This window comes from Eublepharis macularius, chromosome 10, assembly GCF_028583425.1.
Source record: "Eublepharis macularius isolate TG4126 chromosome 10, MPM_Emac_v1.0, whole genome shotgun sequence".
NCBI classification, from domain to species: Eukaryota; Metazoa; Chordata; class Lepidosauria; order Squamata; family Eublepharidae; genus Eublepharis; species Eublepharis macularius.
The window spans coordinates 16530509-16555293 of record NC_072799.1 but is presented as its reverse complement, the minus strand read 5'-3'; the positions used below and the strand labels follow the sequence as shown (position 1 = coordinate 16555293).

The window sequence follows — 24785 nt, the reverse complement described above, 5'->3', positions numbered from 1 at the left end:
TTCTTTCAAACATGGGTTCTGTTTTTTCATTTTCGGAGGAGAGTTTGATAGGTGCAAAATATTAGGTGGAAATTTGGTATACATGACTGCTGAATAAGACTGATACTCAAACAATTGAAGGTATTGAGAGCGCAAAGCCCATACGAGTGTCGTGCGTCTTAGGGTATGACTCAGGCCCTAAATATTTAATACCTTTTTCTCAGGTCCATCCCCTGGTCTGATCCACAGATGGAATTGGGGAGTTCTGTGTCCCAAACTTAATTCCCAGTTGCTGGCTGAGCCCAATTTGGAACAGAACCACAGCCCATGGGGATCGAAGGAGTAAGCTATCCCCCCCACCCCACCCTGTTTCCAAACTGAAATGGCACTAGGAAGCCATTTGGCCCATGTAGTTAGGGCTGCTGGGTCTCGTTCCTGGATTCTTCTTGGTATAAATTGCAATTACAGCGTTGTTCAAGTTTGTTTCTGAATTATCTCTATTTACTATTATATTGATATATTGAGAAGGCACGGCCACTTTATGAACAGGCATTAGCACTTTGTATATCACCGTAAGAGTAAATGATTATAATGTTTACAAGCACATCCCACTTTGCAATTGACACTTGAATTGTGTGTAATATACCTCCGATTGCCTGCTCTCGTTGTTAGACCTTATTGCCCTTAATACCATACTTCTCTACATGCATTAAATAACTGGGGTATTAATTTATATTTTCATTTCCTTGTCCTATCTCATTGCTTCATATTTATATTAATCTTTTCTTTGTAGCTTGATTTCGTTAGTTTGTCATGACGTAGTTCTTGTTTTCCAGCAGGAGACCTCTAGCCCAGCAGCCTCGGTCTACAGCCCCCTCTCAGTAGGGTGTGGGGGGGAATATGTCAGCACTCCAATAGTGCTATGACACTTCCAAAGTGAACCTTGAAGTGATGACATCGTGTCAGCCCGTTATGATGTCACTTCGGGGTTTGCACCCAAAGCCAATTTTAGCTTGCCAGATGCCCATTGATGGCGGGCAAACTCTTGATTTGCATCTCTGCCCTGGAGATCGCTGGCAATCTATGGGAGGAGGCAAGCTGTCTGGAAATCTCCCCCCTTCAGCAGGCAGCCCGGGCAAATGGCTGTTGTGCATACTCCTGCGCCCCACATGACGACCGATTCTTTAAGAATTGGTCCCAAATGCTACATAGCTTGAGTGCTCCTGCACCCTAGGCAATGACATCATTTCTGGTGGAAATGATGTCATCATGCAGAAGCACTTGCACAAAGACAATTAATGTAAGTATCTCCACCTCCCACCTTCCCAACAGTTGCCAAAGTTCATCTGTCCGCTGGACCCAGGAATGGGTGCAGAAAGTGCATTATGAAGGCCTCTACTAGAATCTGCTACACTCAGGTTAAAATCCCGAGATTGTCGTGAAGTTTTCTGGGTGACCTGGGACCAGTACATCTCTCAGCCTAACCTACCTCACAGGGATGATGTGAGAATAAAATGGGGAAGGGAGAAGAATGAATGGCACCCTGAGTTCCTTGGAGGAAAAGTGGGATAAAAATGTGCTAGACAGATATCCATACGCTTTGTTTATGTAGTTTTCTAAATAAAAAAGAAATATATAAAGCTCACTTAGAAGAACAATACTGATTTATAGATAGGATTTTGATGATAAAATATTTTTCAGGAGCCGCTGTGATTGACATACATATAGAAAATGAATTATTATTGATATTATTAAATCATATTATGAAATCAAACAATCAGTAGTAACTTGTTTGAAATAAAAAACCTAATCAAATGCTAATTGAGTTATTTGTAATTGTCCTTGTAATGAAGTTAGTTGGTGGATCTCCCAGAAAATCAGGTTCAAATTCTATTTCAGGCAGGAAATGAGTCACTGATGACCTACTTGGGCCCAGTCACTTCTCTTATTCAATCAATCAAGTTTATTACGATGCAAGATCAGCTCTGGAAACTATATGGCATTGTTTATGGAAATGTCCTTGAAACTGACTGTGCTAATCTCACCCTGTGTAATCCGCCTTGAGTCTCAGTGAGAAAGGCATAAATGACATCAACAAAATAAAGAAAATAAAAGCCAGCAATAATGGAAATAAGAATAAAATAAGAAAAAAAATAAATGGGATAAAAAATAGGGAGGGCACATGCAGTGCTACCAGCACAGAGCAGCAAATGCAGATTGGGTGGGGGGCAGACAGAGAGATAATACCTTCCTTTGACAAAGAAATAAAGTTATTGAGGCTCAGTTATTGCATATCCCACATGCCAAAAGGCAAAATTTAGCAACTTTATTGGTTATCTCCTAGGAAGAGGCCGTTTTCACACATCTTTCCGCCCTCGAGCAAAATCGCGCAAAACTCACCGAACAACGGCATCTTCACATAGCACAATTTCCTGTCACGATTCCATTTTGTGACGTGATGACATCAGAAATCACGGTATGAAATGGAATCATGATGGGAAATTGCACCATGAAGACGCCATCATTCTGTGAGTGTTGTGCAATTTTGCACAAAGGGGAAAAACGTGTGAAAATAGCCAGAGTCTGCAAGAAGGAGGGAGGCGTAAAGTTCTATATAAGCCTGCCTACCTACCTCACAGGGTTGTTATGAGGATAAAATATGAATGAGCCATTTGCAGTTGGGAGCTCTTTCCCAGTCCAGAGATGGTAACCCTACATTAGACCCTCTGGGTCTCCATAAGTTAAATCTCTGAGTGAGGCGTGCATGTGGACTTCTTTACCATGACTCATTAAATAGGGAGTAGTCTTCGAATGAAACCTATTATAAAATTAGGTTATGAAATGCTTAATTTGGAGAGGGTATAATGCCACAGAGGACACTTTCCAAAGGCGCCATTTTCTCCAGGAGAACGGATCTCTGTAGCCTGGAGATCAGTTGTAACTCTGGGAGATCTTCAGCCACCCCCAGGAAGTTGGCAACCCTATTTTAAGCCCATTGATGTTAATGGCTTTAGAAGGGTGTGACTCCATTTAGGATCGCAGGGTTAAGTGTGAACAGGAGGAGAAGAATGGAGTCCAGCAGGGAAAGGGTTTGCCAGCTTCAGGTCAGGAAACTCCTGGAGATTTGGGGGTGGAGATTGGAGAGGGCAGGGTTTGGGGAGAAGGTCCTCAGCGGGGTATCACAGAGTTCTTCCTGCGAAGCGGCCGTTCTTTCCAGGAGAGCTGATCTCTGCGGCCTGGAAATCGGTTGCCATTCTGGGAGATCTCCAGGCTCCACCTGGGAGTTGGCAACCCGCCCTCCAGAGCCTCCCTTTCGCGCCCCGCCGCCGCAGCGCTCCTTCTGGCCGCCAGGGGCCGCTCTGGGTCCCTGGCGGGCTCTCCAGGCCGGGCGCGGCCATTGTTGCGCTGCCGTCTCCCGCCGGGCTGTGCTCCGCGCGCCTTCCCTTTGCAGCCGCGCGGGTCTGCGGGGGCGCCGGGCCGGGCATGGAGGGCGAGAGCACCACGGCTCTGCTGCCGGGCGTCGTCTTCGGCGCCCTGGCTTTCCAGCACCTCAACACCGACTGGGACGCGGTACGTAAGTCGCACCCTTCGCTGCCCTGGTACGCGCGCCAGGAGCGATCGGGCTGCTTCCCCAGGAGCCGTTTGCAGGCTGGGCTTGTGCGGGCAGAGGACCCCTGCGCTTGTGCAGAGTGCCATGGATGCAAGGATGAGAAACCTCGAGCAACCGGTTCTGGGGGTTTGGGGGGGAGGAGTTCCCGCGTTGCAACATCGGGGACTCCCGGGGAAGGGCTGGAGCGCCGGCGCCTTTTGCGACAAAGTCTGGGTGCTGGTTGCCAACCTCCTGGTGGGGGCCAGGAGATCTCCAGGAATTGCAGCTGATCTCCAGGCCACAGAGATCAGCCTTCCTGGAGAAAAAGGCTGCTTTGGAAGGTGGATTCTATGGCAATTATTCCTTTCCCTTCCTAAACCCGGACATTCACAGGCTGCACCAGCAATTCCCCAGCCTAGAGTTGGTAACCCTAGTGGGCAAGGAGGAAAATTTGCCTGCCTTGCCTTGGCAGGAATCTGTTCGGATATTCTGTGTGTCGTCATCTCCCCACATTTTATTTTCTATTCCGGGTGTGTTTTAAAATACTAAGACTGGAATCCTAAGAACACTTTCCTGGGAGTAAGCCCCATTGAAGAGAATGGGACTTACTTCTGAATAGACCTGCTTAGGCTTGGACCCTAAAAGCACTTCACTCTCTCCCCCACCTCCATCCCCCTTCTTCATTTAACATGCAAATGTCCAGTTGTATATAATGACAAAGCTGCAGCCCGCATATTAACCACTGATTCTGTAGTAGTCCCAGGAACATCACTGTCTCTCTTAAGAAACCAAGTGCTTTGAATGTACAAGTTTCCCCACACAAGGACTGATTTGTGCAGGTCCTTTTGTAAGAGAGAAGCTTAGTGCCTCTGTATGAAACTAGTTTCCACTTCCGGAGCTTCCAAAGATTTTTCTGTGCCTGGTGCACTTCTCCACCCTATGGATGTGTGTTTTTCAAATTTCCCTCCTTTCAGATGTTATTGCTAGAGGAGTTCTCCAACTATGACTAAAGAGAGGGACTCGCAGTGTTTATTGGTTTAATTTCTTCCCCGCCTCTCAATCCTGAAGGATCTCCAAGGTGGCTTACAGAAAATAAATGCAGTGTAGGGTTTGTTTGTTTTTACAAGCTGAACAGAAAGAGATAAATGTTTTAAAAGAAATCTAATTAAACTGTCCATTTTATTAAAACATGTATTTAAAAATATCTACATATTTCCTCCCTTTTTAAAAACAGGTTGCATCTGTCTTCAGTTATTACCCTCCTTACACCCCATTTTTATGAAACAGGCATTTAAAATACACTGAGAGATTGGGATACCCACTCCTGTACCGTGTAACATATACACACGCTATAGATTTTCCCTGTGTACATATCTATCTTTTGGAGGTTTGCACTCCTTTGCTAACTCCACACTTTTCATACCACAGAACTTTACTCACCTAACAAACTGTGGCCCATCCATTAGTGCCTCCCATTCTTAGTGTTAAATCAAGACATCAATGGTGCTCCTTTCTCTGCTTCCAGAAATATCTTCTAAAAAAAACACTGTTCCCTGGTTGCAGCTCATGTGTGAACTTGGTCACTGAAATAACAGTGAATTCCCCTCCTTCGTAATAGTAGACCTTGGGGTCACCCTGTGGAACAATGGCTGTAGATCCAAGACAGACAAAGCAGTGCTACTTCACACAGTGAGTCGTTGACTTGTAGAACTCATGGCCACAAGATGTAGTGTGCTGGTCACTAGTATAGGATACCTGTAGTTCTTGCAAACAAAAAACCCCTAAAACAGGCTGTTTTCACGCTGCTTACCAGCCATGGAACATTGCGCCAAGCTCCCGGAACAACAACGTCTTCCTGGTGTGATTTCACGCGAATTCTCGTGCGAAATAGTGCCTGGAAGACGTTGTTCCGGGAGCTTGGTGTGATGTTCCATGGCCGGTAAGCAGTGTGAAAACAGCCAAAGAGTTTTGTAATGACTGGATGTGAGTGACTATGTAAACTTAGCCTCTGTTTCTCACCCTATTTTATTTCTAGCTGAACAGACGGGTTGCATGATTACATCAGATTAATTTATGGGGCAGATGCAGCGAAACCCTTTATTGTGTTGTATTGATTTTAAACTTTGCTCCTCATCTTTTCCCAGGATGTAAGTTCAAAATATTTGAACTGGATAGCCAGTCCTGAAACTTCCCTGCAGTATTTTGAGCAACTGCCTCGTATCTGATACGTTTTTCTTCTCTGGTTATAAAGGAAGGTTTCCTTCTTGGGGATGTGAAAGGCGAAGCTAAGAACAGCATTACAGACTCTCAGATGGATGATGTTGAAGTTGTTTACACAATTGGTAAGTCTGAGTGGTGTGTTTTTTTAAAATTTCCATGAATTATATTACTACATTGTTTTTCCATTAACCGTTATCGGTATTTTACCCATATTAGCCAGTGGCAGCAAAAAATAACAGTTTGTGGAAGCTAAAAAAAAATCTTAGTTCTAACATAGGTTTCTGTGAGCTAGAGGCTGTTCACAAAGGTTTGTGCAAAAATATACTTTTGTTAGTATTTAAGCTGCCACAACACTGCTTTTTAATTTTTTTAAAAATGAGTTTTGCTCTAAGCATTCAAACAGCATGTAATCCGGTGAGCCTGATCATGTCAGATCTCAGAAGCTAAGCAGGGTCTACCTTAGTTAGTAATTGGATGGGAGACCTTCAGCTAAGACCAGAGTTGCAGAGGCAGGCAATGGCAAACCACCTCTGTTAGTCTCTTGCCATGAAAACCCCACCAGGGGTCGCCATAAGTCAACTATGACTTGAGGGCATTCACCATCACCACCAATCAATTGTAATCAATTCAGTCTTCAGAAAAAAATCAAAATAATACTAATAAAAGGGAGTCCTTTCTCACATGCTTATAGTAATGAATAGAATGATGAACCATAATTTTTAAAGTCTTATAGTGAAACCTTATTTTAACTTTTTTTTAATGGACAATATATAGAACTATATCTACATCAAACATTCAGGGCAAAAGTAACATATTGGTTTCATTTCAGATATACAAAAGCACATTCCGTGCTACCAACCCTTCAGGTAAGTATTATGCTTAATTTAAAAAACAATATAGTAGTTTGTTTAGCATGCTTTTATATATTATGAAACAGTGTATGGTGCCTTAATGTGTTTCTGATGCACACATAGAGGCTCTTATGCGTGCTTGTACCAACACACAAGGAGAGGCAGTCTCATTTGTTTTAACATGAAAGGAGATAGAACTGCATCCACTTGTGTTACACTCACATCAGGGCTTTTAATATCCTTGGATTATGATAACCAAACATGTAATTTTTATTTACTTCATTTTTACCCTTCCTTTCTCTCCAGTGGTGACTCAAAGCTGCTCACATCATTCTCCTTTCCTCTATTTTATCCTATCAACAATCCTGTTGGGTAGGTTAAACTGGCCCAGAGTCACTCTGCAGGCATCCATGTCAGAGTAGGGATTCGAACCTGGGTCTCCCACATCCTAGTCTGACACTCTAACCACTATAGAACACTTTAATTCCCTTAAAGCAAACTAGAAGGGTGTACTCTGCTTTGGATCATATGGTTCATGCGCTTCATAAATTCCCTGCACTTAGGAAGCTAGCATATAAGGGAGAAAGCTAGGCTGCAAGCCTTCTTTGTGACGTCTAGTTTGGGAGTGAGTGGGATTTAGAGAGACCCACCTGCAGATTGGTATGACTGCTTGGCACAGGTTTTTTTTACACTTCACTACTTGAGTTTTTGATACAAAGAAAAGACGCTCCAGCCTTCAGAGCTATAGAAAATCCTTCCAGCTATAATATCTGCTTTACTGAAATAACTAATTTCTTTTTGCTGGTGCCCTGAAGTATAGTCCTACTGTGACTTAAGTCATTTTGAAGCAGACGTAACATGCTGCTCCCCTGTCCCCGGAAATCATAGAGGATAATGTGTAGGCGAAGGTTTCCCCCTTAAAAAATATTTTGGATGTAAAGAGTGGCAACTTTTCCTATTGTAGAAATGCCTGTGTAGATGAAATTCCAGTTAATGAAATATTTTGTGATCATCCTCGAGAAGCGCGTTCTGCTTTTTTCTCCATAGATGGCTGCCACTCCCTCTGCTCCGAGGATTTTGATTTCTGTATTCTTGATTATTTTACTTGGATTGCTATATTCTTTATAGATCCAGAGGAGTTAGCCATGTTAATCTATAGTAGCAAAATCAAAAAGAGTCCAGTAGCACCTTTAAGACTAAGCAACTTTATTGCATCTGACGAAGAGAACTGTGATTCTCGAAAGCTTATGCTACAAAAAAGTTGGTTAGTCTTAAAGGTGCTACTGGACTCTTTTTGATTATATTCTTTATGCAGTTGAACTGGTTTCATATACAAGTCCTAGTAAATACCACAAAAAATGCGCCCCCAAAAATCTATATTTGTGAAACAAACCAATGCAACCCAATATAGTACCAGATAAAAATGCTATAAATCTAATATTTTTGTGGTTCTTTTATCCATTTTATTTGCTTTTCCAGCTTTTACAACTCAGCTGGCGAATTGAATGAACGGGCACTGAAGGAAATACTGTTGGGATGCAAAAAGGTATTTTGCGTTTAGAACGAATCCGTTTCGGAAATGATTCGGGGAAATATATGGGCACTGAGCCGGAGACTATAATGTTACTTAAAGACCTGTATCATTTCCCACATGTTTGTTTTGGAGATGTGCTGGAAGACCTTATGTGTGTTTACTTGGAAGTAAGCTACAGGGAGTTCAGTTGTACTTCCTCTGTGGTAAGCATACACGATCTGGAGACTGAGCCCTACGAGGAAAGGCTGAGGGCCTTGGGAATGTTTAGTTTGGAGAAGAGGAGGTGGAGGGGGGACATGATTGCTCTCTTTAAATATTTGAAAGGCTGTCATTTGGAGGAGGGCAGGGAGCTGTTCCAGTTGGCAGCAGAGTGTAGGACCTGAAGAAATGGGCTTAAACTACATGCACAAAGGTACCGGCTGGATATTAGGAAGAACTTTTTCACAGTCAGAGTAGTTCAGAAGTGGAATCAGCTGCCTAGGGAGGTGGTGAGCTCCCCCTCACTGGTGGTTTTCAAGAAGAGGCTGGATGAATATTTGTCAGAGATGCTTTAGGCTGATCCTGCACTGGGCAGGGTGTTGGACTAGAAGGTCTGTATGGCCCCTTCCAACTCTATGATTCTATGATTGCAGCCCTAGTCATATTCTCTGTTTATGAAATCGGGGCACAATCCATCAGGAGCTTGAAAGCTCCCTTGAAATGAATGAAAGTCATGTAAAAGCACCCTATATTTTCCCCACTTAGTGATGTATTAGTACTCTGATCAGGGAAAATCACACATTTAATCTCTGAGAACCAAGATAAAGATAATCCAAACTATGGTATTCCCCATTGCCATGTATGGATGTGAAAGTTGGACGGTGAAGAAAGCTGACAGGAAGAAAATTGATTCATTTGAAATGTGGTGTCGGAGGAGAGTTTTGCAGATACCACGGACGGCCAAAAAGACAAACAAGTGGATATTAGATCAAATCAACCCTGAATTCTCCTTAGAAGCTAAAATGACACGACTAAGGCTATCGTACTTTGGTCACATCATGAGAAGACAAGATTCTCTGGAAAAGTCAATAATGTTCGGAAAAGTGGAAGGTAGTAGGAAAAGAGGAAGACCTAAAATGAGATGGCTTGACTCAATCAAAGAAGCCATGTCCTCCAGTTTGCAGGATCTGAGCAAGTCTGTTAAAGATAGAACGATTTGGAGGTCTTTCATTCATAGGGTTGCCATAGGTTGGAGACGACTTGACGGCATACACACACGGTATGAAAGGGTGCATGTTATGAATTAATGTCAATTAAGCCGAATAACCATACATCCTAAATGATGTTCTCCTACCCCACCCCTTTTCCCCTACCTTCCATTCATGTACTTGCATGCTTTGAAAAGTCATGTTTATATCTAAGCATAATTGCACTGGAAACATTTGATTCAGGAAAACAAATAATATTTAATTCCAGAGGTGTAGTCTTGTGAGTTTATTGTCACAAAAGAGCCAGTTTGATGTAGTAGTTAAGAGCGTGGGACTCTAATCTGGAGAACCGGTTTTGATTCCCCACTCCTCCACTTGAAGCCAACTGAGTGACCTTGGGTCAGTCACAGCTTCTAGCTCTCTCAGCCCCACCCACCTCACAGGGTGTTTTGTTGTGTGGATAATAATAACATACTTTGTAAACCGCTGTGAGTGGGTGTTAAGTCATCCTGAAGGGCGGTATATAAATCGAATATTATTGTTGTCATCATCATCATCATCATCATCATCATTAATAAAAAATGTATTGTGGCGCCTGAAAGACTAACCAAGATTTTATCCCAGCGTAAACTGTCATGGCCTAGAGCCTGACAAAAGTTTATGTGCTGGAATAAAATTGGGCTAGTCTTTCAGTTGCCACAAGAGTATTCCAGTTGAGCTGTCTGGGCAAGTTAGCAGCAATGGCTAGTTTCATACTGTGACTGGATCATTAGTCACTTGCTCAGTCATCTGTGACAAACAGCAGTTGTTTCCAGGTGTGAAGCTTTTGTGAGGTGCTTCCCCCATTCCCCATGCACACACCTTTTAGGTTCCAGATGGCTAATGTGGATGAATATGGGCAGGGAAATAACTAAACATGCTTGAGGCTTAGTAACTTCAGTTAAGTTACTTTCACAGTTGAGAGAGGAAGTGCCTGCTTGCCAAGACATTGTAACTTTCATTCATTCATTCATTGTATTTGATTTATACCCCTCCCTCCCCACGAATGGGCTCAGGGCGGCTCACAGCATGTATACAGTACAATAAATTAGTCGTAAAAAACTATAAAATCAGTAGGAATTCAAAAAGTCATTAAAGTAGTTCATGCGCCTTCTATATATAGGCTATTTAGATAGACAATCAGCAGTCCATCTTTGAGCCATGACCTATGGGCATAACACATAGCCGAGGGCAGTCACAGAAAAGGTGGTTGTCTTGGGTGGAAGGGGGCGGGGAGAGAGGACACCCACTGGTCCTCAGCCAAAGGCCTGTTGGAACATCTCCGTTTTACAGGCCCCGCGGAACTGTAGCAGGTCCCATCCTCTGGGGGCTGTGATTTGCTGACATTTCTTTTTTGCAGCAGCAGCTCCTAATTTAAATGCTTTTTCTGGACTCCTGCAATTTCAAAACCATGTGGGATGTTTGTGTGGTGTTCCTTTTTTTACAGCAGTGTCTAATTTTCAGATTCACTTGTATTTTCCAGACTGTGGTAGGCTGGTACAAGCTCAGGCGCAATACCGACCAGTCAATGACCTTCAGAGAACGCCTCCTCCATAAGCATTTGCAGTCCCACTTGTCAAATCAGGGCCTTGTTTTTCTGTTATTAACTTCTACTGTAACCTCATCAAGTTCTTCCACACACAAACTTGAATATGCTTTGCATAAACCACAAGAGGGGTGAGTGCATCTTTTTTTTTCTTTTTGCAGAGAAGAATAGTATCATACGTGCTCTGAGACGTTATATTTACTTTCGTACTAATTCTGATTATAAAGGATAACATAACAAAACTTTCATATTGTAGTCTTTTCACTAAAGACATACATGCACGAATAATCCGTTTCTTTAGTTAATGCCTTTCCTTCATTATGTAAACTTTTTTTCCCCTTTGAACAATTTACTTCCAATGAAATACCTGTTTCTTATTCTTGAAATCTCTGGCTACAGTTCTAGGCATATGGCAGTCGCACAGTAATCCATGTGTTTAAGGATTTCAAGTGGAATGTAAGACTTGATCTATGAGTTAGGTTGGACCATATCTGAAGAAGTAGGCGGCTTCCTGGCCTCTACATTTTCATGAACAACACAGTGCAAGCTTGTCTTCAAGCTATGTATGATTAACAAGATAGCAAGTTTCTGGTTTCTATCACCTATTATCTTAAAACACGCCTGCTTAGTTTGTTTGTGGCTTTAGATCATAATTGTTATTAAAATCCATGGTCTTTCAAGGAAGCTGCAGCTGAAAGATTGTAGGAAACATTTTACTTCTGCTATTTCTATAGAATAGAATCTCTTTCAAAGTTGCACATTTTTCCTTTTCTTGTTTGTAGTTGAAAAGTTCTTGACTTGTATTGCGTTAAAATTAATAATAGGATAGGATTATATCATGCATTTTGACTTGTTAAAGCTTTTCTTATGATTTTATTGCCTTCCATTTCTGAAGTCTTTTCCAGAAAGTTCCTCTTGTTGTTGCCAATCTGGGAATGGCGGAACAGCAAGGCTACCGGACAGTATCTGGTTCTTGTATTTCTTCTGGCTTTTGTAGGGCGATTGCAAAACACAGGTAAGAACAGGATCTTTTTAAAAATGTGCATGTTATTTCCAGGGGTTCCTAGACAGGCTACAAATTACCTCCACATTAAGGGAAACAACATATCTTTTTATAGTGTATTCAGAAGCCTAAAGAATGCTTTAAAAATCTACCAGACGGAAAGGAAATGTACTACACTTGTATACTGTTTAAAATGGCTAGTCTTCACAAATAATTTAACTAGCGCTCCAGTGTTACTACATGTTCCTGTCAATTTAGTATCAATTGTGTGTTGGAAGTGTCCAGGTTTAAAATGCTGTAACTCAGGATATTTCCAAGTGGATAAAATCTGTACTAAAATTATCAGATGCGAACAGTACACTCTGGGTTTTGTTTTTGTACCAAAAGGTCAGAATTTTTTAATGAAGACGGGTCTCTAAAAGAGGTTCATAAGATTAATGAAATGTATGCAACTTTGCAGGCAGAACTGAAGGTAAGTGTATATATTTTTGGAATGCGTGTCTTGTGTAGCAAGATTGTGCCACTTAGAAATAGAATTGGAGGGAAGTGACCTTCATTAATTTTGTGTAATCTCTTTTTAAAGCCACTAAGCAAGTGGCCATCACTGTATGTTGTGAATACCTTTAGTGACTTCTACATTAAATGCAGGGCTTTTTTTCTGGGAAAAGAGGTGGTGGAACTCAGTGGGTTGCCCTGGGAGAAAATGGTCACATGGCTGGTGGCCCCGCCCCCTGACCTCCAGACAGAGGGGAGTTGTGGCACGGAGGGCAATCTCAACTCCCCTCTGTCTGGAGATCAGGTGGCGGGGCTACCAGCAATGTGACCATTTTCAAGAGCTTTCAGAACTCTGTTCCACCACGTTCCTGCTGAAAAAAAACCCTGATTAAATGAATTGCTACATGTAACTGAATTGGCCACTGGCCACACCTTCTCTGTTTCTAGCATTTCTGTTGGCAGAAGGGAGGAGGTGAATTCTCCACTGAAATAAAAATCAGTATGTGGTACTGTCCATCACAGGCAGGGGTTTAGATTAGATGCAACACTGACAACTGCATCCTCTACTTCAAGGTTTTAAATTGGAGAAATTTCCATACTGATATCTAGAAGTACTAAAATCAAAAAGAGTCCAGTAGCACCTTTAAGACTAACCAACTTTATTGTAGCATAAGCTTTCGAGAATCAGAGTTCTCGAAACTGTGATTCTTGAAAGCTTATGCTACAATAAAGTTGGTTAGTCTTAAAGGTGCTACTGGACTCTTTGATTTTGCTACTACAGACTAACATGGCTAACTCCTCTGCATCTAGAAGTACTAAAAGCTTAGTGGTTAAGTGGTTCAGCTGCAAATCTGTACTCCGCTGGTTCGAAGACCACAGGCTCAACAGGGCCGATTCCAGATGACTAACCTTAAGTCGCTTCATGCCGCCCTCTTCCGGATCGCGACGGGGAAAATGCGAAATATCGCGTTTCCTCGCGCGAGTTTTGCGCGTCATCGCGCAAAACTCGCGCGAGGAAACGCGATATTTCGCATTTTCCCCGTCGCGATCCGGAAGAGGGCGGCATGAAGCGACTTAAGGTTAGTCATCTGGAATCGGCCCAGGTGGCCTTGGGTAAGCCACTCCCCTCAGCCTCAACTTCCCAGCAGTATTGATAACACTGATCTTGTTCTCCGCTCTGAGTGCGGCACTTATCTTGTCTAGAAGAGCAGTATATACGTGCAGATATTATTGCTGTTATTCTACAGAGTTGTCCATTGTTTTTCTTTTCTAGGATTTATGTAGTAAAGTAGTGGATAGTGAAAGATCAGTCGAGAAGCTGCTAACAGAAGTCGATCAACTGAGCCAAGAAGTAAGGAAGAAAAAAGAACAGATAGAAGCTGCAGGTAAGAAACAAAATTAATCACGGCTCCTCTCTAATCTTCACCCCATATATCTGGCACCTCTGCCTCAAGATGTACAAATTTATTGTGGTGTAGAAATTTATTTATTATATTAGATTTTTAGTTCACCCTCCCCGCCAGGCGGGCTCAGGGCGGGTACAGGATTTCAATTTACATAAATAAGAATTAAAAATAGATAAACATTATACAAAACATTAAAACAGCTTCATGCAATAAATACAATACAGCTTCTCTTCAGATGGCAACGATAAAATACTGGTTTTCAAGCCCTGGGTCATATGTAGGCTCATATTTAGGGTGGTGGACAGATGTTTAGTGTGGCCAGTGGGAGCCCAACCTAGCCTTCACCATATGCCTGGTAGAACATCTCTGTCTTACAGGCCCAGCGGAAAGATAATAAATCCCGCCAGGCCCTGGTTTCCTCAGACAGAGAGTTCCACCAGGTTGGTGCCAGGACCGAAAAGGCCCTGGCTCTGGTCGAGGCCAGGTGGGCCTCCCTTGGGCCAGGGACCACCAACAGTTGTTTATTTGTTGAACGAAGCATCCTCTGAGGCACATATGGGGAGAGGCGGTCCTGCAGATAGTACTGATTTAAGTGCATCCAGTGCTGTAGTTGCATCCAGGCCAATGAACTGCCCTCCCCTACTATAATTAGTGTTGATGACAGAGAGAAAAGCAACTTTAATGTATTCGTGGGAACAGAAGAATTAGCATTCCACACCCAGTGGTCTAGCCCCCATCTAAATCCTTCCCTCATTTAAATTGTATGTGTTGGGAGATCTAATTAGAGGTCTTATCTAGCCGCACCTTCTGTGTAGCACTCTGAAAGGGCCCTGAGAACATTTCCTGCTTTTGTTTTTAAGCATGTACATGTGGCAGGCCCTGACCTGGATAGCCTAGGCAAGCCCAACCTCATCAGATCTCAGAAGCTAAGCAGGGCTGCCTTGGTTAGTAATTGGATGGGAGACCTCCAAAGAAGACAAGAATAGCAGAGGGCAGGCAATGGCAATCCATCTCTGTCAGTCGGTTGCCAAGAAAACTTCACCAGGGGTCGGCGTAAGTCAGCTATGACTTAAGGGCACTCTCCACCATGTGGCAGAATTGAAAACATTTGCAAAAGAACCAGGGTTGCAGTTGTCTGATGAAGACATATGCTTTAAGTCCTGGCAATTCTTTTCGTGATAGAGCTGGGAGTTCGGAGGACACCCAACTACACCCAACCACCCCAATAGTACAAAGGTCAGAAGGAAAATACAGGCAGAGGTGATCGATAGTACGTGTGTGGGTTAAAAACAGGATTCTTACAGTGTTCTGGAAGACTCGGATTCCTCAGTGATAATATCAGTAATGGTTGCTATTCTCCTTTTATAAAAAGAAAGCGCTTGCTCATTACGTTATCCAGGCAGAATACGGAAATCCTTTAGTGCAGACTGAAGCTCCCTTTTGTGACAGCCCTGAAATATGAATCCCTCTCTTTTCTGCAGGTGCCTGCTTGGAGATAAGATCTTTCAGAACTTCCACCCCTGTTGAACCCACCTGCTGTGATCCGAGGGGATTCCTTTTTGACTCTTTAACCAGGCCACATTGTAGCCTGTGATAGCCCAGCCTCTACTTCGAACCTCTCGGTGTTCTCGGGTTAATTTTTAGGCTTTAGGCTGACAAAGAGAACTGTGGTTCTCGAAAGCTTATGCTAGAGTAAAGTTGGTTAGTCTTAAAGGTGCTACTGGACTCTTTTCTTTTTAGGCTTTGTTTAGGCCATCTACAAATGAGGGGTGTTTTTTTTTTTTTTACATTTAATTCTACCTGACATCTTCCCCTGCTATTTAAGTTTCACAAAGGGTCTTGTAGATAAGTTTCCTGAATTAGCGAGACATTTTAAAAGGACATGGAAACAACATTCTCTAAATTGCTTGTGATATTGAACAAGTATCATCTTTCTTATAATCTCCCTCCCTCATTTTTTCTCCTCTGTTTCAGGTAGGACCAGAAATCACCCAGCGGAGCCAGAAGAGAACGTTTTCCTCTGTCAAGCTTTGCAACATTTTTTCCCGAAATCTGGACTGCAGACGAGCATAGTTACCTTAAAAGGAAGGCAGATTTCAAAATACTGTTGCAACACTGACCACAAGATCAATGCAATGGACCAATTAACCTTAATGTTAAAAGAAAGTAGTTTCCCTGGAACTGAAACGAGGCAAGTACTCAAGCGAAAAGCGACTGTGACTACCACTAGGCCAAAGCCATTCAAAAGGCTCCGATCTTTGCAGCTGCGTCAAAAGTTATTTCCAAGAGAGCAAGACAACAGTGACCAAGAAAGAGACACTACAAGTAATACTGAAACGGAGGACAACGCAACAAAAGATCTCGATGAACGTACGGTGTCTCCAACCCTCTAACCCTTGAAAGTGGATAAACTCATTGCATAGAGCAAGTGAGCTACACCCTCCCCCTAAAGTGGTGCATAATTATTCTCTACTTGTTTATCATAGCGGGGGCAAACAATATGAGGCTGCCAGTAAAAAAAATTAAGCCAGCGTTATCCCTGGAATTTGAGGGAAATGAGTCCACTCTGTTCTTCCACAACTGAATTTGAACACATCTTCTCAGGGAACATTATAGAACAAGAATGCAACAAAACGCCTTGTCTTTTAACACACTTTTGTTTACTCTGACATTGTAGCGAAGATCAAACCCTCTTAATAATTTTGAAAGCCAGTTGATGAGGAAGAGATGCCTTGATACAAAAATATCATCTACACCACCAAAACATTCTAATAATCAGGTCAGCTAAACCATTGATCATTAATAACATACAACACACGCGAAACAAGATTTGCAGCTAAAAGTGGAATTCTATGCACACTTATTCAGGAATAAATCTCACAGAGATTTGTGGGAAGTCCCTTAAACGTTTTGCTTTGCACTATCTGTACAGCAGGAAATAACCACAAGGTCATCTTTGAGATGTCTGTATTTATTAATTTTTAGTAGTAATCAGCACATAATAATACATACATATTAGGTACAATTCACATAATTCAGTCTGGATACTTAATATTACATATTTTCGGATCGCTAAGGAATGTTGGGTCCTTATATGTAACTGGCATAAATCCTGCAAAAACATAATTCCGAAATTTTAGAAATGAAACTTTTTATAAACAGAATTATTTCCATGCTTTAAAATATGCTTACCTATCTTCTGAGCTCTTTTAATAGCTTTTGACACTTCCAGCTGTTTCTTTGGACATAAGCCTGTGAAGCAAAACAGATGCTCTAAAAATACTTTTATTGGGCAATATCAGATTTGTTTGTTCCTGACCGAACCCAAATTAAACATTTAAAAAGTGCCTTTTTAAAAAGCATCGTTTTAATGGCATTACAAATACTGGCTTCAGCTTTAGAAGACAAGTAGCACACACAACAAAATTCAAAGTGCCCTGAGCCACTTGCCAATGCAGTTGTTTAGGGTTAAATTACAAGTGAGTAAAAGCATTAGCCTCAGAATTAACAAGAAATGTAACTTTTTGTTCAAATGTTGATCCGTGACATACCTGTTACACGCATCCCAAGAATGTGGCCAGTATATGGTGAAATAAACTGAGACAAAAGCTGTTGAAGAAACAACATGAGAGTCTTCAGAAGAGAGAACACTTCCATCATGTCCACACATTCTATATACATTATTTAATGACATTAAAACTAATTTCTTAATGCAGACATACTAAGTATAACCATATATAATCATTTTTTAAATAATTCGTTCCATAGATTTTTTTTTCCTGGTATGCTCACGTTGCAAAGTTTTCTGGGTGTGAGAGAGTTGTGTGTGAGAGAGAGAAAGAGAGAGAAGGACAATTTAACCAGGCAACAAACAAACGGCAGAATGGAAATCCTAAAGGACAGCTGCACTATGTTTAATAAGCTGGTTTTATTTTTAACAGCAACGACCTTTATTGGCATAAATAATACAGACGGAACAGAAGAAATGTTGTAGAATAAGTTCATAGGGCAGCACAGTCGTGGCCCCAGACAGCAAAATTATCTCGAGATACAGCACAGTCGTAGGAGACTTTATAAAATATTACCCTTGACTTCCACACATAAGCCAAGAATTCAGCCACGGATAGAGTTATTGCTGGACTCTTGTCTGCTAAGAAAAACTTTAGATCCTTATCCAAAAAATCCCTCTGCACAGGAAAAAGGGGACGAATCAATAAACTACGCATAACAGAATATTTGGGCAGCGAAAAAGAATATGTGAGATTGAATCGGGTTCCCTCAGAGTACATTCACACAGTCTATCCCTATATGGAATACCCTTGTATCTGCCTGTGACCACTGCTGAGGGAAAGAGATTTTATTTATTGCTGGAGGGCAAGAAAGGTTGTGTAGATGCAACACTGCCCCCCCCCCCGTAACCATCATTAGGAGATGGAGAACATGGCCCAGATTTGCACACCACTCCTTCATCCCTCATTTCCTCTTTCCTTCCATGTGCCAATTACCTTCTCTGACAATCACCCAATGACATGGCATTTGTGCTAACCACACTTGCATCTTACCCAGGAAATGGCTTTGCAAGTTGTAATTTGAGCTCACTGTGGTTAGTAGAACTAGATAATGCCAGTATATGTAATACTGCACTATGGTTAGGCTTGCAAAGAGGACAGAGGGTGACAAGTGTCTACAAGGAGGAACTCCTGATCCCTTGGGATCCACCATTAGGAGAGGTGAACAGCATTGCACTGACAGGAGGCTTCTGAAAAACAGGTTGTGCTCTTTTATTTAAGATGCGATGATTCCGCTATGCACAACCTACTGGTCCTAATTTCTTAGGTGTTCACGTAGTTTGAATTATAAAAGTATTGTATGAGCAAGGTGGTGTATAACTGCCACGCCTACAACATAAGATGCACTGAGCACGTACATCTGCATGCTGGTCAGGGTGGATGAAAATGATTTTTTTTTTAAAAAAAAAATTGATTTTTTAAATCAGAATTTTTTTTATTTAAATCTTTTTTTTAACAAAATGTTTTTTGAGCAAAAAATGGTAAAGGTAATCCCATGTGCAAGCACCAAGTCATTACTGACCCATGGGGGGAACGTTGCATCACGATGTTTTCTTGGCAGACTTTTATTATGGGGTGGTTTGCCATTGCCTTCCCCTGTCATCTACACTTTACCCCCAGGAAACTGGGTACTCGTTTTACTGACCTTGGAAGGCTGAGTCAACCTTGAGCCAGCTATGTGAACCTAGCTTCCACCAGGATCAAGCTCGGGTCGTGAGCAGAGCTTGGGCTGCCATACTACAGCTTACAACTCTAAAGATAGTTTTCTATTTAAGATATCATCATGAAATAAGGATTAGTTTTTTAATTACGTAGCATGAGGCTGTATATTCATGCGATGTTTAAATTTTTTGGTAAACGATTTCCATTAATTCACTCACAATGTCATGCTCTTCCAGAGGTTTCTGTAAGATTATTGGGCAGTTTTTCTATCTAGAAGATACTATCACAGATGCGTGGTTTTACAGTTCTCAAAACTGAATTTGTGTCTGCAGAGATCATGTCTCTTCTTCATAGCAAAAAGGTTAAAAAAATACACAGTTGAGAAAAAGACCATAACCCCATTGTTCCTTTGCAAATCTTCGTACACAGAACCGACCCCTTACCTCTTTAAGTGCTAAGTTTCAAAAAATTCAATGAATAGAAGATAGTTGGGAGTAGAACAGATCTGCACAAGAAGCTAAGTGTGAAAACTCTTTATGTAGAAAAGAATGAGTATGTAGAAAACCATGATTAAAACCTAGTCCGACTGACTAGTGATTTAAATCATGATTTAAATCGATTTGATTTAAATCCCCCGATGCTGGTCCCTAAAAATTCTTCCACCACTTTTTTAAATGAAAGACCACTGAAAATCAGCCTCTGTCCAACCCATATTTTACATTTCCAATTCTGCAGACTGGCCTAAACTACAGCTTTCTGCTACCCCTCCGCATAGTCTGTGGATGTCCCTGTATGCATCTCAGAATTGTCTACAGGCACATTTTTCATTTTGACACTCCTAATGTTCTTAGGATGTGAAAGGACGATGGTGTGAAAGGAACAGAACGATTACAAGATCACCACCACTTTGTAGCAGTATTTACTGTAATTAACGAGAATATCCCTGTCAGTCGTGCTCCCCAGCAACTGATAGAGGCATACTTCCTCTAGTACTGGAGGGAGTAAATATCTATCAGAGGAGACAACTGAACTAGTATTATTCCTGAAATCCATCCCCTCTTAATACCTTAGGCTTAATTTTTCATTGCCATCTATATAACCTCAACAGCGCAGAAAAAAATCAAAGAACTTTACCTGAACATTCTTGTAATCAACATGTGTCCCGCACAAGATGCATTTTTTAGGAGGCTCCTTATAAGGATTATCCATCAATTCCGGCTGAAACAGAAATTGTTTTGATAATTATAGCTCCTTTTGATAATCGTGATAGTTGCTTTGGATTATCAGGCTGATCACCAAGCCTTTAAACAGGAGAGATGCTATATTTTGTACAGGAAAAGCAGCTTGCAATATGCACAGAGCTAAGCACTACTATTGGGTGTAGCACAAGCACATGTTTATGCCATGGGGACCAAACCACCAAATGGTGTTGCCAAAAGTCTATTAACACATGCAAGCAAGAAACAGCTGGCTCCAAAACATGTACTGGGGAGTCTGCTTTGTTTTTTATTAAACATAACAAAAGACATATAATTCCACATGATTAAACTTTTCATAGTGCAAAAGCAGAAACCACACTATTTTCCCAATTATTTTTCTTTGTACACACTCTAAATTTTGCCATATTGGTTATTTTACAATCCCCTTGAGGCCATTGTATTATTTCTTGGACTTCCAATTTTAAGCAATTGCCATTCTCAGTGAAGCTTACTGAGCATTAAACCAAGTTATGGTCAGAAATTTAAGCTCAACCCTGTATGTATTTATAAGCACAACATATCCTATTCTGAGGTTTTCATTTTGACCTTGGCGACTGCCCTGTGAGGTGGGTTGCAGTGAGAATGGCTGGCCCAAAGTAACTCAACAAGCTTCCATAGCAGAGTAGAGACTTTAAGCTGGGAGTCCTAGAGCCTAGTCCAGTACTGATTACTGTAGCATATTGGCTTTCATTTAGTGGATGTGTTAGCTGCTAATCATACCCCAACCTTCCATCAGATTCTTTAAGCCTCCATCATGTTATTTTGTTGTTGAAAGCAAACCTAAACCTTTATATAAAACCCAAATCAGAGAACAAATCTAAAAATACACACGGCCTGCTTTCATGTCTGATACCTGAACAATTTTGTAAATTTCTTGTAATTTCTTTAGTGTTCGTGCTCTGACCAAGACCTCTATATAAGAAAGACCTATATATGTAGCGTTTTGCCATTAGCACTATACTCAAGACTCTTTCCGACCCTCTTGCTGAAAAACACCTGATCATACGTAGTTCGGGGATTTCCCCTGCACCATTATCCTTGATTTTATATTCTACCTAATAAATCTTGGGGTTTTTCCCCCTTTTCTGTAATTGCTTTCTGAACACATCAACCAAGACTGTAAATATTAGAATTGGGTAACATTCTTAATTACAGCTTTCTGTAGATTGTTTGTAACGTTCAAAACTAAATCTGTGGCAATTATCCTTAAAAATGTTGAAACATGTTCCAGTTAGGTTCTTAAATATTTTATATTAGTTCATATGCTGATTTTTATAGCTCTAGCAAAACTTGAAAATATTATGCAAGTATAATCCTAAATGCAGAGTTATAATCCTAAATGTTGAGTTAGAAAACATTTATAAATCTTTGAAAACCCTTGTACGTCAACTACCAAATATAAAAACTTACCATATCTGGCTTACTGGATACCTGTTCATTGTGTGAACTACACTGCTGTCTCCATGTTGCAACTTAGAAAAAAGAAACACAAAAGGCATATTTAAGTATTAAATACACTGCCCCAGCAGAGAAGTCCAAACTACCTAAGAGGAGATTGCTCGTATTCCCAAGGACCTGTGTTCCTTTTTAATAAATATGAATGCACAGAACTCAGTCAAGCCTGCTAAACCGATGACAGAGGTAACAATGGTATTTTTTCCTACCAAAAATGTTGATATTGGCAGATTTAAAAGTTTCCAGAAATGTTTAAACCCTAAAGGAACACTTTAAAAAATCCCACTATGGGGGGAGGGGTGGTGAAATTATGCCACACTTTTCAAGCCTGAACTTATTTTGCTGCTTTAGAAAACATCATTTGTAACTTAACATATAAAATTATACTGCTTGACATATTTATGAAATTTATCAGTAAAAATGCCTTACAGTACAATAGACTTAGACTGGAGTAACCATACTACATTGTACTGTTAGTTTTTTACAAGCAAAATTAAAAATTAGCCACGTACTGACAAGTTAGCTGTAGACTGTTGTATCCTATGCTGCCTTAGCACATGTATCTTAGTTTTTGCCATCTGAGAAGTAGGGAAAATAAAAGGTGAAAAAGAGACACACTTTCTATAGTAAATGAAAGAATGCATTTTATTTTAACAAAAATAGTCTCATACGGTCACAATAGGTCTAGAAGCATATTTGTATAGTGAATTAAGCTTTGTAATGTTGAAGACATTTGTTAACAAACATGTATCATATTAATTGTAGAAAAATTAGTAATATTTAAGTTATAAGCATATCCCTGAAAATGTACCATACACCACCAATAAGGTGTATGGGGCAGGGTTTGTGTGGCACCTTGAGATGCAATTCTTCTGCAGACGTTACACTTAGAACTATAGGTAATAAATGATATGGTACTAGAGCAGGGAATTAGTCCTCTTAAATTCAACCGGTGGAAGTTATAATGGATTTATACACAGGCAGAATGATATATCCATGTTAGTTTTGAAGCTGCATCAGACATCATTCTAATTATATTTCGGCATGACACCATGCTGGGCTGATAAAGTGAAAACTTCATAAAGCTCTGAAAGCTCGCTAGGTGACCCTGGGCTCATCACAACCTCTCAACTTAACCTGCCTCACAAGGTTAGTGTTGTGAGGATAGTGTACAGGATGGGAGAATTATGCAATGAGCCACTTTGGGTCCCAATTAGGGAGAAAACCAAGACAGAGATAAAAAGCAGGGACAGCTTGTTCCTCTGATTACAAAAACACAGGTACAATCGACAGCACATGAAAAACCCAATTATTCGGTAACTTTTAATGTGATTTTTCCCCCAGTGTGCTGTGTGTGTAAGATCTGCAACTGCATTCGCTGTGGGAGCCACCCACCTTGTGAAACAGCTTGTCTGAAAGATCAGGAAGTCCCCCATGCTTATATAATTTCACAGAATGTGCAAAAGAGGAGTGTTCAGGATGGCGGTTATTCAGAGGGATTAGAATTGTGTAGCATAATGAAACAGCTCAGCAAGTTGCTTTTAGGAGGGAGAGAACTAGTCTGTAGCAATATCTGTTGTATGTATCACAATATAACCTTTAACCGTGCACTGCCTTCTGCCTTTGTAACTCACATTCTGCATTATGGTATGACATGCTTTAGGCAGTTTCAGGTGGGTAGCACTGTTGGTCTGCAGTAGAACAGCAGGATTTGAGTCCAGTGACATCTTAGAGACCAACACAATTTTCAGGGTGCAAGCTTTTGAGAGTCAGAGCTCCTTCAGATACAGATGCCTGAAAATCTAGTTGGTCTCTGAGGTGCCATTGGCCTTGACTCCTGCTTCAGACAGTTTTTTTGTTTGCATCGTGTTTCCATTGTGCAATCCTAGATGTTCTGCATTGTTTAATGGAGGTCTCTGCTGTTTGACTGACTTGTTTTTAAAATTTATAATCCATCTCGACTCCCAGTGGAAACGGTCCTTCCTCCATGATACTTTCAAGAATCTATATTTATAGATAAATACTACCAGCTCTAGTTGCAACAAAAACAAAAACTCAATAAGTAAAATATTGTTTTCACATAGCCATATTTTCAGGTAAGGAAATGCTGCACCTCTGGAGTCCCAGCCTGGCAAGAGATTTTGGTTCTTGAAAGCTCATACCTTGGAAATGTGGTTGGTCTCTCAGGTGCCACTAGACTCAAATCCTGCTGTTGTATTCATTGGTATCTGACAAAGGGAGTTCTGGCTCTCGAAAGTGCATACTCTGGAAATCTAGTTAGTCTTTTAAGGTGCTACTGAACCCGAAATCCCCCAAGAGATTTTGGTTCTTGAAAGCTCATACCTTGGAAATCTGGTTGGTCTCTCAGGTGCCACTAGACTAAAATCCTGCTATTGTATTCATTGGTATCTGACAGAGGGAGCTCTGATTCTCGAAAGTGCATACTCTGGAAATCTAGTTAGTCTTTTAAGGTGCTACTGAACCCGAAATCCCCCAAGAGATTTTGGTTCTTGAAAGCTCATACCTTGGAAATCTGGTTGGTCTCTCAGGTGCCACTAGACTAAAATCCTGCTATTGTATTCATTGGTATCTGACAGAGGGAGCTCTGATTCTCGAAAGTGCATACTCTGGAAATCTAGTTAGTCTTTTAAGGTGCTACTGGACCCGAATCTTGATTTTCTACTGCACCCCAATACGGCTACCCACTTGAAACTATCAGTCTGGCAAGAATCCTAGAAATATGAAAAGTTTGTGTAAATAGGGCTACTGAACTACACCCGCCCCCCCCTTACCTGCTCCAAAAGAGCGGCTACTATTCTTCCCCGCGCTGGCGAGGATACAGCAAAGCTTCCCCCAACCCCTTACAGGAGCAAAGAAGCCATCCACGGCAGCCATATTTCCTCCTCCGCCACACTTCCGCCGCAGAAAAACCATAGAGACAAGTAGCGACCCGAGCGACGCTCCGTTCTCCTCGCTCACTCTATTTCCGTT

At 41.3% G+C, this 24785-nt stretch overlaps 2 protein-coding genes across 3 annotated transcripts; one reads left to right on the top strand and one right to left on the bottom strand.

The window, feature by feature from the left end:
- The first annotated feature begins 3376 nt into the window (after positions 1 to 3376).
- On the top strand, positions 3377 to 16759 carry ABRAXAS1 (abraxas 1, BRCA1 A complex subunit). Of its 2 annotated transcripts, none has more exons than XM_054990466.1 (9): positions 3377 to 3549; positions 5820 to 5910; positions 6618 to 6654; positions 8119 to 8185; positions 10883 to 11076; positions 11841 to 11960; positions 12336 to 12420; positions 13717 to 13828; positions 15824 to 16759. In XM_054990466.1, exons 1-9 carry the CDS (start codon positions 3463 to 3465, stop codon positions 16240 to 16242), a joined length of 1212 nt encoding a protein of 403 aa, XP_054846441.1. In that variant the 5' UTR covers positions 3377 to 3462; the 3' UTR covers positions 16243 to 16759. The 2 variants fall into 2 exon arrangements, with proteins under 2 accessions (XP_054846441.1, XP_054846442.1); XM_054990467.1 differs by having other exon boundaries at positions 3480 to 3549; positions 5713 to 5910.
- A 40-nt stretch (positions 16760 to 16799) lies between these two features.
- Positions 16800 to 24748, bottom strand: MRPS18C (mitochondrial ribosomal protein S18C). The gene is made up of 6 exons (XM_054990468.1): positions 24587 to 24748; positions 21750 to 21811; positions 20215 to 20298; positions 17401 to 17458; positions 17042 to 17101; positions 16800 to 16961 (listed from the first exon to the last, which is right to left on the bottom strand). The coding sequence occupies exons 1-6, from the start codon at positions 24726 to 24728 to the stop codon at positions 16885 to 16887; spliced, it is 483 nt and encodes a 160-aa protein (XP_054846443.1). The 5' UTR covers positions 24729 to 24748; the 3' UTR covers positions 16800 to 16884.
- Between the last annotated feature and the right edge of the window lie 37 nt (positions 24749 to 24785).

Bases quoted from the DNA above. Each gene is read 5' to 3' on its own strand.
- ABRAXAS1 (XM_054990466.1), top strand. From the start codon at position 3,463: ATGGAGGGCGAGAGCACCACGGCTCTGCTGCCGGGCGTCGTCTTCGGC. The intron at 5,911-6,617 runs GTAAGTCTGAGT...GTTTCATTTCAG, and splicing joins TGAAGTTGTTTACACAATTG to ATATACAAAAGCACATTCCG. The intron at 13,829-15,823 runs GTAAGAAACAAA...CCTCTGTTTCAG, and splicing joins AGAACAGATAGAAGCTGCAG to GTAGGACCAGAAATCACCCA.
- MRPS18C (XM_054990468.1), bottom strand. From the start codon at position 24,728: ATGGTTTTTCTGCGGCGGAAGTGTGGCGGAGGAGGAAATATGGCTGCC. The intron at 21,812-24,586 runs GTAAGGGGGGGG...CTTTTTTCTAAG, and splicing joins TAGCCGCTCTTTTGGAGCAG to TTGCAACATGGAGACAGCAG. The intron at 17,102-17,400 runs GTATGTCACGGA...TTTGCTTCACAG, and splicing joins TCTTGGGATGCGTGTAACAG to GCTTATGTCCAAAGAAACAG.